This window comes from Oryctolagus cuniculus, chromosome 6, assembly GCF_051225735.1.
Source record: "Oryctolagus cuniculus isolate XC-2025 breed Fujian yellow rabbit chromosome 6, ASM5122573v1, whole genome shotgun sequence".
Lineage (NCBI taxonomy): Eukaryota > Metazoa > Chordata > Mammalia > Lagomorpha > Leporidae > Oryctolagus > Oryctolagus cuniculus.
The window spans coordinates 68,052,485-68,068,227 of record NC_142872.1 but is presented as its reverse complement, the minus strand read 5'-3'; the positions used below and the strand labels follow the sequence as shown (position 1 = coordinate 68,068,227).

Here is a 15,743-nt window from a genome sequence, read left to right as displayed (position 1 = left end):
TATCACACTACATTGGCAGGTATTTTGGCTGTTTTTAAGTGATTATCAAAAAATGTTGTCATAAACATTTCTTGCACTTAGCTCTGCAGCCCCATGCATGCAAGTTCTCAGGACCACACAGCCGACAGTGCGAACGCATGCATCCTATTTTAGTAGGTGTCAAACTCTTTTCCCAAGTGGTTCCATCAGTTCCTAGGCCTGCCAGCAGTGCTTGTGAGAGCCATATCCGTCTGAGAGCTGTGTGTCTGTGGTTCCACATCCTCCCCAACACTTGGCATTATCAAGTCTAGCTTTTAACCACTGTGTTGCATGTCTAGTGGGATTTCATTGTGGTTTTAATTTATATTTCCCTAAATAATAAAGACAGTGAGTACCTTTTCCTATGTTGATTTGTTATTTGCATCCTCTTTTGTGATGAACTGCTTACTATTTGGTTGTCTTCCTGGTTAGAGTTCTTCATATGTGATGTATGAATGACTGTGTAAGTCATTTAATTTTTAATTTGAGGATTTATTTATTTGAAAGGCAGAATGACAGAGAGACAGAGAGGAACAGCATGCAAGAGTGTGATATATCATCCATCTGCTGGTTCACTTCCCAAATGGCTGAAATATCCAGGTCTAAATAAGGCCAACTGAGGCAGGAACTATACCCGAGTCCCCCCAATGGGTGGCAGGGCCCAAGTACTTGGGCCATCATCTGCTGTCTTCCCAGAGGCATCAGTAGGAAGCTGGATCAAAGGTGGAGCCCGGCCCCAGCGGCCATTTGGAGTGAACCAGCAAAGGGAAGACTTCTCTCTCTCTCTCTCTGCCTCTGCCTCTCTGTAGCTCTGCCTTTCAAATAAGTAAAAAATAAATAAATAAATAAATCTTTACAAAAAAAAAGAAAAGAAAAAAGAAGTTGAGCAGCCAGGACTTGGACTGGTATTCCAATATGGGATGCAGGCATCGAAAGCAGCAGCTGAACCCGATGTGCCATAACTCTGGCTCCTATATAAGTCATATGCTTGTCTTTTGTTTCTTTATGACATTTTTTAAAGATTTTCATAATTTTAATACAGATTTGTCAATCTTTTATGATGAATTCCTTTATGAGTACTTTTTATATTTTGTTTAAAGCCCTTCTTTGCCCCCAAAGATCATGGAGAACATCTTCCATAGTATCATTAATAGGTTTTATTGTTTTCCCTACACATCAAGCCAGTCACCTGAGACTGTTTTGCCTGTAATTTCACCTTTTCCCATTTGAATACTCATCTGCTCCTTGAAAGCCTGTCTTCTCCCCACTGCTCTGTAAGGCTGCTCTGGTTCAGATAGGAGTTTAGGCATCCTCATCATCCAATGTGTTAAAGGCTGGGTCCCCAGGGTAACACCACTGGAAGGCGTTAGAACCTGTAGGAGATGGAACCCAGTGGCAGCTCCTCGGGTCATCACGGATGAGCCTAGGAAGGTAGTTCTTGAGTAACCTCTTGAGTTCTCAGGAGACTGTTGTTAAAATAAATAAATAAATAAAAAGGCCTGTGTTGGGTTCACCCACTTCTCTGCTTCTCGGCTCGGCACGTGATCCTTCCTTCACACAGGCTCTGCCACTGCCATCCACTGCCCTCTCAGAGCCCGAACCAACAGGGCTGCCCCATCTTGGACTAACTCCACACCTGTGAACTCAATACATCTTTTCTCTTTATACAGTTACTTGCTGGGGACTGGCGCTGTGGCATAGCGGGTAAATCCACCGCCTGCAGTGCCGGCATCCCATGTGGGCGCCGGTTCAAGTCCTGGCTGCTCCACTTCTGATCCAGCTCTCTGCTATGGCCTGGGAAAGCAGTGGCAGATGGCCCAAGCCCTTGGGCCCCTGCACCCACATGGGAGACCGAAGAAGCTCCTGGCTCTTGCCTTCAGATTGGCACAGTTCCAGCCATTGCGGCCATCTGGGGAGTGAACCAGCGGATGGAAGACCAGTCTCTCTCGGCCTCTCCTTCTCTCTCTGTGTAACTCTGAATTTCAAATAAATAAATCTGTAAAAATAAGTAAATAAATCTTAAAAAAAAGTTACTTGCCTCATATATTCTGCTGTGGTTACAAAAAGCTAACACAAAGGCCACCACCATCTGAAATCAGAAGCCCATCTGTATCTGTGTGCCTTTCCTTGCACCACACATTTTCATCACCAAAGGTTCTGGTAATTCTTCATTTCTGATACGAGTCCTTCTTCTTTGTTAAAGGGTATCTTTATCATTTTAGGACATTCATTTTTACATTATGAGCATAAATTTAATATCAGCTTGTTAAACTCATTTTTTTAAATAAAAGTCTGTTGAGATTCAGATTATACTCAATCTGTTGACAAGCCTGAAAACTGGCACCAAGTATGTCATACACATGGTATACCTCATCACTATTTGGGGTTTTTTCTTAATTTTTTAGCTTTCTGCACAGAGGTCATTCTGTGTTAAGCTTCCTCCCCTTAACATATGTGAGCCCTGTGAAGGAAGAGCTTGCTCCGGCCGCTGGGAAGAGAGGAAAGACCGGGCTTGCCACTGCCACCTCTAAGATTGAGGAGGGAAACAAGCAACCTCTAGGAGCACAGAGAGGCCTCTGGCTGGCAGACATGAAGCTGCCAAGAAGGATATTCTGCCAACAACGTGACTGGGTCTGGGCGCAGAGGCTTCCCCAGGGCCTCCACATGAGAGGTATTCGGACTTCAGCCAAGGAGAAATGCTGAGCAGAAAACCCAAGCGAACCCACTCAGATGCCTGAGCTCACCAACTATGGGGTAATACATGCTGATTGCTTTAAATGACCAAGTTTGTGGTAATCTCCCATGCAGCAGTAGAAAATGAACATAGCTCCTCTTTGGTATCTGTATTTTTATACTCATTTGTCTCTCCACGCTTCATTCTGGGTTATTTTTTGCTGACTTATTTCCCAGATCATTCTTTCTTCAGTTATATCTAACATACTGTTAAATCCATTCATTAGGTTTATTTAATTTTTTTAAGATTTATTTTGAAAGAATTACAGAGAAGGAGAGAGAGAGAGAGAGAGGTTTTCCATCCACTGGTTCACTCCCCAAATCGCTACAACGGCCGAAGCTGAGCCAATCTGAAGCCAGGAGCTTCTTCCATGTCTCCCATGTGGGTTCAGGGGCCCAAGGACATGGGCCATCTTCTACTGCTTTCCCAGGCCATAGCAGAGAGCTGGATCAGAAGTGGAGCAGCCAGGATTTGAACTGGCACCCACATGGGATGCTGGCACTACAGGTGGTGGTTTTACCCACTACGCCAAAGCACCAGCCCCTGCATTGTTTTTTTTTTTTTTTTTTTTTTTTTTATAGAGAGAGACAGAGAGAGAAAGGTCTTCCTTTGCCGTTGGTTTACCCTCCAATGGCCGCCGCTGCAGCCGGCGCACCGCGCTGATCCGATGGCAGGAGCCAGGATCCAGGTGCTTTTCCTGGTCTCCCATGGGGTGCAGGGCCCAAGCACCTGGGCCATCCTCCACTGCACTCCCTGGCCATAGCAGAGAGCTGGCCTGGAAGAGGGGCAACCGGGACAGAATCCAGCGCCCCGACCGGGACTAGAACCCGGTGTGCCGGCGCCGCAAGGTGGAGGATTAGCCTATTGAGCCACGGCGCCGGCTCCCCTGCATTGTTTTTTAAAAATAGTTTTCATCACTGAAAATTTTCATTCTGTCTTTAATTACTTTAAATATATTATCATAGTTAATACAACTTCTGGATCTAATTACACCACATTTCCTATGGATCTGTTCCTTTTGTCTGTTGTTTCTTGTTCGTGTTGTCTTCTCTGCTTGCATGTCTGGTTACTTTTGACTGGTTCTGGACCTTGCACTTGTAATGCTGCCATCTAGAAATTCGATGATACCTCGCATGATGCTATCTCCCTCCAGGGAGAATTTACACTTATTTCTGCTGGGTACCTGAGGGTACTAGCAGTGTAGGTCCACTTCTGTGGAAGGTCAGCAGGAGCTGATGCCAGAAAGGACACACAACTCAGTTGACATTTATGAACACTTTAAAAATGATATACATTTTAAAATTTGCTTCCCAATAAATTTTACTAACATCTTTTTAGTGAAAAAAATCAAAGACAACTTAGAAACAATTTAAAACTGGGAGTAAGAATATTTTACTCTCATTCCAGCTCTTCCATTTAATCCTGAACATGCCTGGGCCCCACCTGCACTTCTGGTGTACCTGTAGACCTGTCCCTATGTCTTCCTAAAGCTTACATTTAAATAGAAGAGTAACTAGCTTTATAAATCATACACTATTGCTTTGTGATATTTTTTTCTCAAAAAGATGAGACCACACATGCCCCCTGTGTTGTTTCCTACTGCTGCTGTAACAAATCGGCACCAATCACCGACATACCAACGACACAATTATCTCACAGTTCTGCAAGTCACAGGGCTGCCATCAGGCTCCCCCTGGAGGCCCCAGAGCAGAATCTGCTCCTGGGCAGCTCAGGCTTCAACAGGATCCCTACATCCTGTGCTCACCCCAAACTCTGCTTCTGTTACGGCATCTTCTCTGACTATGACCCTCCTCCCTCCTGTTTCCAAGAATACTCTTAGTTACACTGGACCCCCCAGGCCAGTCATCCATCTCCAGATCATCAACACGACCCAATCGGCAAAGCTCTTAATGCCTCGTAAAGTAAAATACCCATGAGCTTCAGCTTCAGGGATTAGAACGTAGACATCTGGGCAGGTTGGGGAAGGGGCAGCGTTATTCTGCGTACCACAGCCCAAGGGCATCAATGGATAATGTCAAAGTACAGTTACAGACAGGGCTGGCGCTGTGGCATAGCAGGTAAAGTCCTGGTCTGAAGCACTGGCACCCCATATGGGCACTGGTTCAAGACCTGGCTGCTCCACTTCCAAACCAGCTCTCTGCTATGGTCTAGGAAAGCAGTAGAAGATGGCCCAAGTGCTTGGGCCCCTGTACCCATGTGGGAGACCCAGAAGAAGCTCCTGGCTTTGGATCAGCTCAGCTCTGGCCATTGCGGTCAATTGGGGAGTGAACCAGTGGATGGAAGACTTCTCTCTCTCTCTGCCTCTCCTCTCTCTGTGTAACTCTGACTTCCAAGTAAATTAAATAAATCTTAAAAAAAAAAAAAAAGTACAGTAACAGAGGCTGGTGCTGTGGCACAGCCAGTAAAGCCACTACCTGCAGTGCCAGCATCCCACATGAGTGCCAGTTCTAGTCTCGGTTGTTCCACTTCTGATCCCCCCTCTGCTATGGCCTGGGAAAGCAGTGGAAGATGACCCAAGTCCTTGGGCCTCTGCACCTACGTGGGAGACCTGGAAGAAGCTCCTGGCTTTATAAATCTGAAATCTTTATATGATCTGAAGCCCAGCTCTAGCTGTTGTGGCCATTTTTGGAGTGAACCAGTGGATGGAAGACTTCTCTCTGCCTTGCCTCTCTGTAACTCTGCCTTTCAAATAAATAAATAAATCTTAAAAAAAATAAGCTAACAATGAAAGGCGGCTTCACATCACCAAGTTAATTAACTGCAAAATGGCAATATTTTAATACGAAATATGACAGAAAAACCCAATTCCTGTTGCCAAAGTAGTAGCTAATCTATTACTGAGTTTATTTTAGGAAAATGTTTTTTTTAAATGGCAATGTGTCATATATTTATGACACATATATTTATGACACATATTATTTTCCAATCCTACCAGTAAAGGATTGACACAACATAGAAATGGGAAAAGAAAGCTAAAATCACTTAGAAACCTTTTACTTTCTCAATTAGAAATCTATGAGAATACCATAAAACTGAGAATCAGTTATAGTTATAAAAATTAAAAGTGTTCATCATCATAATAATTGTCTTGAGATAAATACAAGTAGCTGAAAATTTTCAAATAGGTATTTAAAGAATATTTATTTATTCATTATTACAAAGATTGTAAACAAAGACTGGGCCAGAGTCCTGGTCACACCAAAAGTAACGGACAAGCCTTTCCTTGGGGCAAGCAGCGAGGGCCAAGGTCAGGAGCTAAGCTTTGGTCCCAGGCTACTGCTAGCACCCAGGAGACGGGAGAGGCCCCTGGCTTCCCCATCTGCCCCGTGAGGGACAGGGTAGAGCTCACAGTGATCAGGGAACATCTGCCACCTTTCACAAACAAGACAACTGGAGCAAATGCAGAATGTTACTGGCTGCCTCGCTAGAGCCACAAGCCGACTCCCCCGAGATCTTTGTATTTCCCGCCTTTCCCCTCTTCTGTCTCTCCCTCTGTCTCTCCCCAAACTGTTTCTGTAAAATTACCATCTAATTCCAGATATTCTTGATTAGAAATGAAAAGAATGTCTTCTTTTTTACAATGTATTAGCATCAACATTTCCTAGTCTGAACCAGCCCATGACGGTAAGCCTTCTCTTTGCACGGTGCATTTAGGTACCGACACAGCACGTTACCACTCATGAGTGGAGCCAGACATTCCTTCCACAGAGCTCCATCTCCTTCTCTCCTTTTAGCTCCCAGGGCCTTCACCAGCTTCAGCTGAAGAAAACACCTAATTTCCTGATCATACACCTCTACAAAAGAGACCAGCTGAAATCACTGATAAAGACCGTCTGAGCTCAACACCCCCACATGGAAACATAGACTCCCCTGTCGGCACATCCAAAAAAAGTCCTCTTTGACCTTGAATCCCCAAAACCTACTAGCTGTAAACAGCAGATGTTAAGATTCATCATCATTTATTTCAAAGGCAAAGATAATCTGTTTTATTTGACAAAAAAAAGTTTTGCCCTGGAATGAGGGATAACAAGTTTGGGGTGTGTTGTAACCGTCGTCTAGAAAACATGTGAAGACGTTACCTTTAGCTGGCCAGTGACGCTGCTGCAGCTGACTGTCTTACCATGCATGTGACTAGGGTTCAGGGTCAGACTAACGGTTCTGGCGTCCTGGGCTGGACACATGGCTGAAGTGAAACACCAGGAAGAGGCGGCCAGCCCAACCCCTCACAGCATCCCTTCCTGGTTAATCCATGGAGTGATAATGACACTGACTGGCCTCATCCTGCCAATGAATGGCAAAGGCACTGCAATGGTGGCGCCTAGAAATGAATAGGAGTGATTGGGAATAAAAGGGGGAGGGGAAAAGGTGGCCATGATGAAGAAAAGAATAAAAAACCAAATTCCTGTTCTACAACTCTCTGTCATACCTATTTTTCTGAAATCATAACAGTAAGGGGATGAAAAGAAAATAAAGAAACAGAGAAATAAACAAAGCCAAGGAAAAACTGCTACCTATTTAAATTTATGCAGCATTCTAAGACTATGGGATGTATACTACAATCTGACTACATCTAACTAGAGCAAGAGGTTGATTCAAATCAGCTCATAAACCTATATCAGAGCTTTAAAAAAAAAAATCAGTGTTTCTAAATTCTGAAGATACAGGAGTATGCAACAACTCAACCCACACGATTAAACAGGCCATACTTACCAAACGATTCCTTGGGCTCCAGAGCCAATTGGTTTCAACTGCTGGTAACGTTTTAGGACAGTGAACGTTGAGTCTGCCACTTGCACACTGTAAAACTGACTGTCACATTTACTGTCACTCATGATGTAGTGTCATACAGTGTTCCCAAGTGCTGGTACCGCTGTCAGGTTCCTTAAAAGAGAAATGAAATGAATATGCATTCTTACTGAAATTATACACACACCCCTCACTGAACAGTTTCAAGTTTATTGGCATAGAAGATGGTGTGACTGTAAGTGGATAAAAGTTTAGTTTGACCAAGGGCTGAACATAAGCAAGACACAAAAAAATGCAAAGGTATGTCACTGGTACAAGGCCATTGGGAACAGAAGAAATTTCCAAGCCCTGTAAGCTCCCATCAAGAGACTGGATCAGAAATGAAATTCTACATTGTTGCCAGCCACGAGAGTCACTATGCGGTAAGATCTTAACAGCCTGCTGCCTGTGGGCCCACTTTCTGCCTGGATACCTTGACCAAAGGTGGGGCACTGTTGCAAAATGATCACCTCTAGAGTTCCCAAAGGAAGGCAAATGGATCTGTCTTCTGCTGAGTCCACAGATTTGGGTCAAAGGGATAAACCAGAAAGCATGAATCATAGGACACAATGACAGGCCTATGGTGGTACTGGTGTGTCACGCATATCCATGGCAGTGTACCTGTCTCGTGAGGCTGGGTCCAGAGCAGCACCATGCTTCAACACTGACATACACATCCAGAGAACTCTGCTACGACCTGCAGTCAATCATACTGACACGTGATGTTTATTCACATAAGTATAGGCTGGCAGCCACAGAAGCGGCACTTCTGTGGTTTAGGCATAAGGCTGAGAGTCCCTCTCTACAGGAGCATGGATGATTTCATACGGAAAACCAGCAAACCGGAATAGGTAACTGTTTCCCGGCTTTTGCCTGATGACATTTATTTAAAAGTTAGTAAGTTAACTTTGGGTCTTTTTTTTTTTATATTAAAAAACCTAAGGAATGGCTGGTGCTGCGGCTCAATAGGCTAATCCTCCACCTGCGGCGCCGGCACCCCGGGTTCTAGTCCCAGTCAGGGCGCCGGATTCTGTCCCGGTTGCCCCTCTTCCAGGCCAGCTCTCTGCTGTGGCCAGGAAGTGCAGTGGAGGATGGCCCAAGTGCTTGGTTCCTGCACCCCATGGGAGACCAGGATAAGTACCTGGCTCCTGCCTTCGGATCAGCGCGGTGCGCCGGCCGCGGCGGTCATTGGAGGGTGAACCAACGGCAAAGGAAGGCCTTTCTCTCCGTCTCTCTCTCTCACTGTCCACTCTGCCTGTCCAAAAAAAAAAAAAAAAAAAAAACCCTAAGAATAAAATCATGCAGGTAAACATTCTATTCTGCCATAAAACACAGAATTTATATTTTACTCTACAGGTCCATCAAATGCCTTCCTTTTCTACTTTCTACTTTCAGTGTCTACATAATGAATCACAGTGACGATTTCTATTTCAACTCCATGATGTCCAGGATTCCTCTTAAAGATGGAAGCATACTGATTAATAACTAGCCTCAATAACAATTTCAAGTCAAAGTAATAGCTCCTCCAAGTAACCACTGCAGCGTGCTTCTGCCCCTGTGCTCAGGTGAGCGGCTGAAGTGCAACTGCAAGTGTGACGATCCACTCAGCTGACAGCCATCGGCACCTGTGGCAGGATGTGCATCCAGGGACACCGTGCTGCTTGAGATGCTGGACAGCTTGACTGCTCTTGCAACGACCCCAGCTTATCAGCCCTGCCACTCCAGAGCAACTGACGCCTGCTGGTCACACTGCCCTGGGGGGGACTCAGGTGCCTGCTGGTCACACAGCCCTGGGGAGGACTCAGGTGCCTCCCAAGGCCGGCAGATCCCTGCCCCCTGGGCTCTGGGAGGACAGGAAAGTCTGTCTTGTTCATCAAGCATCTCACGTGGCAAGGACAGGACAGGCAGGGCCTCATCCCTGGTAAAGCACAAGTATCCAACAATCTCTGCTGATCTGACACGTGCCAGGGCATTGAGTGACTCTCACAAGGCTGCCCATGTAACTGACCTGAAAAAAAAAAGCTTTTTATTTTTTCTATTATTTAAATAAAGCAAACAAATCTCAAGAGCATAATGATACTTCATACCCTACTCTCCCTCATCTTTTCTTATTTTTAATTTTTACAATGATATACTTTTTTAAAAAAATTTATTTATTTGACAGAGTTAGACAGAGAGAAAGGTCTTCCCTCCATTGGTTCACTCCCCAAATGGACGCTATGGCCAGAGCTACACCGATCTGAAGCCAGCAGCCAGGTGCCTCCTCCTGGTCTCCCATGCAGGTGCAGGGGCCCAAGCACCTGGGCCATCCTCCACTGCCTTCCCAGGCCACAGCAGAGAGCTGGACTGGAAGAGGAGCAACCGGGACTAGAACCCGATGCCCATATGGGATGCTGGCGCCGCAGGCGGAGGATTAGCGAAGTGAGCCATGGCGCTGACCCGCTACAATGACATACTTTCAATTTACTTTATAATCACAAGCTTAACTCTCCATTAAATATATTAATTTTTTTTATTTTACTTTTACTTTTTTTTTTTGGCCAGAGTTAGACAGTGAGAGAGAGAGAGAGACAGAGTTATAGATTGAAAGAGACAGAGAGAAAGGTCTTCCTTCAGTTGGTTCACTACCGCCAAGGCTGGCGCTGTGCCAATCCAAAGCCAGGAGCCGAGTGCTTCCTCCCGGTCTCCCATGCAGGTGCAGGGCCCAAGCATTTGGGCCATCCTCCACTGCCTTCCCGGGCCACAGCAGAGAGCTGGACTGGAAGAGGAGCAACCAGGACTAGAACCCGGTGCCCATATGGGATGCCGGCCAGGCAGAGGATTAACCAAATGAGCCACAGCACCAGCCCCTAAACTCTCCATTAAATAAAGAATTCAACAAGTGGGGGTTGGTGCTGTGGCACAGCAGGTTAAAGCCGGCATCCTATATGGGCGCTGGTTCTAGTCGTGGCTACTCTGCTTCTGATCCAGCTCTCTGCTATTGTGTCTGGGAAAGCAGTGGAGGATGGTCCTCATCCTTGGTCCCCTGCACCCACATGGGAGACTAGGCAGAAGCTCTAGGCTCCTGGCTTCAGATCAGCTCAGCTCTGGCTATTGCGGTCATCTGGGGAGTGAACCAGCGAATGGAAGACCTCTCTCTCTCATTCTGTGTGTCTCTACCTCTCTCTATAGCTCTTTCAAATAAATAAAATAAATCTTAAAAAAAAATACAAGTGGTAGTAGAAAATGACTGGAACAGCTTTTTCTAAAGATCAACTTACAGTCTGTCAGAGGCTGTGACAGTTCAACATGTACTGGTGCCTTTGTCTGTCACAAACATCTAGGAGCCAGTCTTGAAGCAGCAGATTATCCACCGCTTGGGGGAGAAGTATAAGGAACAGATGTCTCTCTTTGGGTATTATAACATGAGTTGCAATGAGGGAAGGGCTATAGGCAAAATGTAAACATGCAGGAGGCGGATAATAGAGGAAGAGTCTCATACTGTGTCCAGACAAGGTAGATTCCTGTTTGGTGCAAAGACAGAGGACTGAGACAGACTGAGCCAAAAGGCAAGTACCCAGAGGGGCAGTTGCTCCTTCACCATTCGTAAGTACAGAGCTACCCACTGCAGATAGGGTCCTGTGCCAGAACCCCGGGCCTGCCTTCAGCACGCTTACAAAGCATAGGCTGTGGGCACCTACAGGAAGAGCTACGAAACGAGGAGGGCCCTAATCCTGGGAGGACAGGGAAAGGTTTGGGAATGGGAGGAGGAGCAGCATGGGCAGAGAGGTGGAGGCACATCCCTACAGCAATGAGTCACCCGAGACCTAGTATTGCTGGGCGGTGGGGGAGTGGAGCCGCAGAGGGAAAAGGAGGCCAGATCTCCACGGGCTGTAGAAGCCGTTCAAGCACCAAGGGCATGCTGTCGGCTTGCTGTCCACACAGGGTTCTGGGGAGGTTAAGGCGGGGCTGGATGAGTGGCAGGTGGGAATGGAATGAAAAGCGCAGCTTTGAGGCAGGCTGCACATGACCTGTGGGTCTGGAGAGGAGGAGGAGGAGGGCGAAGAGGCTGGAGAAGGCAGGACAGCCAGCAGGAAGTACCTACGGGATAGCAGTGTGACTGCGCGCAGGCTGCTGACGGCCTCCAGGACCCATTCCTTCCTTGCTCACTTTAGCGACAGAAACCTCCTATCCCTGGAGGACAAAAATAGCTGCCCTGCTGGAGATGAGTCTGGCAGCCTTCCTGGTAGCCAGGTAGGGCCAGATGACCGACGCTGGCCAATAGGACGAGAGCAGTGATGGAGGCAACCCCCAGGTCAGAAAGCTGCCCACCCTCCACCTGCCCTCCTTCCTGCTGCTAGCCAAGGAACTGGCTGTCCGTGATCCGGAGATGGAGGTCACAAGGTCATAAAGCAGATCTGCCCACCAGCCAAATCCTGAACACCCTGGAGGCACAGAGCCACCCCCACGCTGCACCCCTGCCCACACTGGGACTGGCACCAGCCAACCTCCACCTTCAGAGCATCACTGGACTCGGCCACAGTAGCTTGCAGTCTGTCTTTGAGTAGTAGTGTCAGGCCAGCTGTTTGCATTTCTTGAGGACATCCAATCATACTGGCTTGCAGAAACTGAATATAAATTCACCTCGAGACTTAAATAATTCCAATATTATGTCGTCCTTATTACGCAGGAAAAAATATCACGTAAGAGGGCACCTGTCAGAGCCACCTTCTCTATCAAGTTTGGATTTCAGCAGAACAAGATGGAAAACCTCGCAGCAGCCTAGGAAAGCATGGAACTCAGCTCTGGATAAATAAACTCTGTCAGGAAGAAGCCTCCACAAAACACACCATCAACTGGGGCTTGGAAAATAGGCTTACAAACTGGCAAGTGTAAGAATTTTTCATGCCCCCCAAGCCACACCATTCTGCCCTGGGCTTAGTACACAGCTTTTGCAGGTCCATCTCCTTCCCCCAGGCCATGAGCTCCCCAAAAGCAAGGAGGGAAAGGCGTGAAGCAGTGCAGGGAGAGAAGGCTTCCTGGAGAAGGCAACACCAGAGCTCAGGCTTGTCCACGGTATCAATCAAGGCGCGAGGAAGCAGGTACCTTCACACAAGCTGGTGAGAGCTATACACTGGTGATACACACTGGTGAAAGAATACATGCAGTAGCTAATGTAAACTTTAAACACACAGGAGTTCTAACCTGAAAACTACAATTCTATGAATGTATCTGACAAATACATGTATTCAAACATTTGAAGATATCCATGGAAGGGTTTGTAGTACTTTTTTTAAAAAGATTTATTTTATTTGGAAGACAGAATTACAGAGAGAGGTTGAGCGGGGGGTGGGTGGGGGGGTGGATCTTCCATCTGCTGGTTCACTCCCCAGATGACCACAACCGCCAGAGCTGAGCTGATCTGAAGTCAGGAGCCGGGAAATTTTTCCAGGTCTCCCATGCAGGTGCAGGGACCCAATGACTTGAGCCATCTTGCACTGCCTTCCCAGGCCACAGCAGAGAGCTTGATCAGAAGTGGAGCAGCCAGGACTAGAACCAGCTCCCATATGGGATGCCGGCACTGCAGGCGGTGGCTTTAATCACTGAGCCACAGCGCCAGCCCCTGTAGTACCTCTTTTTTAACAGGCAAAACACTAGAAATAACCTTAAATACACACTGGGTTGACTAGATGATGGCATATAAGTAGCATAAAGCCATTACATGGGAGGCGGGGACCCCGTGTACTGATCTGCAAGGTATCTCAGATGTATAAAGGAAATAAGGCAAGTTGGAAAACAATGCACACATCAATGCCAATGTACATAAGAACACCCCCACACACAAACCCACAGCCTATGCCAGGAAGCCCAGAGAAACAGCGGGAAATGAGAAACTTTCACTCTTCCCATGACAACTTTCTGTTCTGTTTTTTAAACCGTGCACACATTTCACATTTAAAAATGGACTGAAAAGTTTTTCATGAAAGCTACGGGATAGTGGTTCTGCAAGCTGTATGGTGGACAGGTCGGAGACAAGACCGGAAGCAGGAGAGTGGGCCAGGCTTTTATAAGTTACAAACAGCTTGTAAAGGGTTACTGTCCCCACTCTGCCAACAAGGAAACTGAGGCTTGGAGACAGTCCAGGAGTTGCCCAAACTCCCAGCACGACCCAGGTGTGAACTGAGGCGCGTGTGACCCACTCAGCGCTCTTCCATCTAACTGTGTTCAGGAGGTGAAGCTGTGTGTCCCAGAGCCGGAGAGGAGCAGGAGACACTCGGGCATTCCCATTTCACCCTGGTGGGTTCTCCCTGCCAAGATGACGCTCAGGTACACCTTCAGTCACAGCAGCCTCCCGAATACTCAGGACACACACTATTGAATTAACTGACGGCCAGTCACAGGGAAAAGCAGACTCTCACAATCCCTCTGCTTCAGCACCCGCTGCTCAATTTCTTAGTGGTTCCACTGCCCTATTTTAATTCTTATGAATAGCTTAACACAACAACTTAACAGTTCCTAGACAATCAAGACCTTCTAGCCTCTTGAACCATCAGTTCTTAAAGCTATATCATTTACTGCAAGACAGAAAATCAAGTAGCATTTGGTTTTCACTTCACCCATCATGGGCTCCAAGGAGCGAGTGTGATTCCCGGCCTCCTGTCCTGCTCAAAGGGACCTGGGCTTTCTTGTTATTCCTCTCTGGCCTTGCTCTCAGCACTCCACAGATGGGCAGCAGAACTGCTCTCTCAGAAGCAACTCCTGCTACTTCCAAACAGCCACAGCACGGCGTTCGAAATGGGAGGAATGGAGGGAGGCCTGTCCACACGCTAACCTGTACACGACTATCACAGCAGCTTTGTCTATACCAGGTCCTTCAATGGGTGAATGTACAGCCACATCATGGGATACTTCCCATCCTTAAGAAGACACACACTACACTAAGGGGGATCTCAAGGACATCCCACAGTCCTGAACCTATGGAGTCAATCAACAGCACATCAAAATGTCTTCAGAAACTGTACTGAACACGGACAGACTTTTCTCTCGTTGCCATTCTCTAAACAATACAGTACAACTATTTACATAACACATCGCACTGGGTATTCCACATCATCTGCAGATGACTTACACGGGATGATAGGTGCATGCTAGCAAATGCTATGTCATTTTCTATAAGGGACTTGAGCACCCATGGATTTTGGGTATCTGGGTGGCGGGAGTGGAGGGGTGTCTAGAACCTAGTCCCCTGAGGGTACTGAGGCACGGCAGTACTCAAGGGTAAGAAGGCAATCCCAAGTCATATATATATATATATATATATACACATATACTATATATATAGTTCCATGTATACCATATTCTTGAAATGACAAAATTACAGAGATACAGGAGAGATAAGGCGGTTGCTAGGAGTTGTGGATGGTGGGGGCCTAGGGACGGTGCGGCTATAAAGGGGTGGGGCAAAACAGTTCCATGTCTTGATTGTGGTGGTGGTGGCTGTCACATGAATAGCCGCATGTGATGGCAATAAGCTGTACACACGTTACACCAGAGCCAACTTCCTGCTGTTTGATATCTACTGAGCTAAGTAAATATGCAATCAGGGGGAAGACTGGGTGAGCGGCACCTGGGACCCCTCTGTATTGTCTCTGCAACTTCTCATGAATCTATACTTTTTGCAAGATAGAGAATTTTAAAGAGAGAGAGATTTGCTGAAAATATGCAGCAATCATACCATTCCCTGGATTCCTTCAGGAAGACTGGAATCCTGATCAGCACAGCACGGGAGACGGCAGGCCCTCTGATCTGCTCTTGGGCAATGTCAGCCACCTGGGGTCAGCAGCCCCGCCCAGCTACTGGACACCTTCAGGACTCTACCTCAGCTGCTCCATCTGCCTGAAATGACTCCCCTCCCCTCCCCTGCTCCTGGGTAACCTGCATTCTCTTTTGAGCACCTGCCGCTCTTGCGTTTCCCTCCACAGCCTTTCCCTTCACGGTATGCAGGATGTGCCCTCTTCCCTGCCTTGTCCTGAACTTGTTTTCTATTGTACCACCAGTGAAACTCTTGCTTCCATCCTGTGAGCTCCTTATGAGAGAAAATCGTCTGACCTATTTCTCAATATCCTGCTATTAAAGGGCATGCCCAGTAAATGTTTATTCAAAGATAAAACTATGTGGGGAAAAAAAAATGTATGGGGCAATGGTT

At 46.8% G+C, this 15,743-nt stretch overlaps 1 protein-coding gene across 9 annotated transcripts in view; it reads right to left on the bottom strand.

The window, feature by feature from the left end:
- Window positions 1-15,743, bottom strand: part of MAPK9 (mitogen-activated protein kinase 9) — a 56,226-nt gene that overhangs the window by 37,139 nt on the left and 3,344 nt on the right. For 6 of the 9 annotated variants that reach the window (XR_016236474.1, XM_070076504.1, XM_002721307.5 and 3 more), the window contains exon 2: window positions 7,484-7,654. Coding sequence is in view for 6 of the 9 variants with exons in the window: in XM_070076504.1 (XP_069932605.1) it covers window positions 7,484-7,605 (122 nt within the window). In the remaining 3 variants the exon portion in view is untranslated. Of the gene's footprint in view, window positions 1-6,852; window positions 7,092-7,483; window positions 7,655-8,699; window positions 8,809-15,743 lie in introns of those variants that run through there. The other 3 variants (XM_070076505.1, XM_089336230.1, XM_070076501.2) reach the window with 2 other exon arrangements.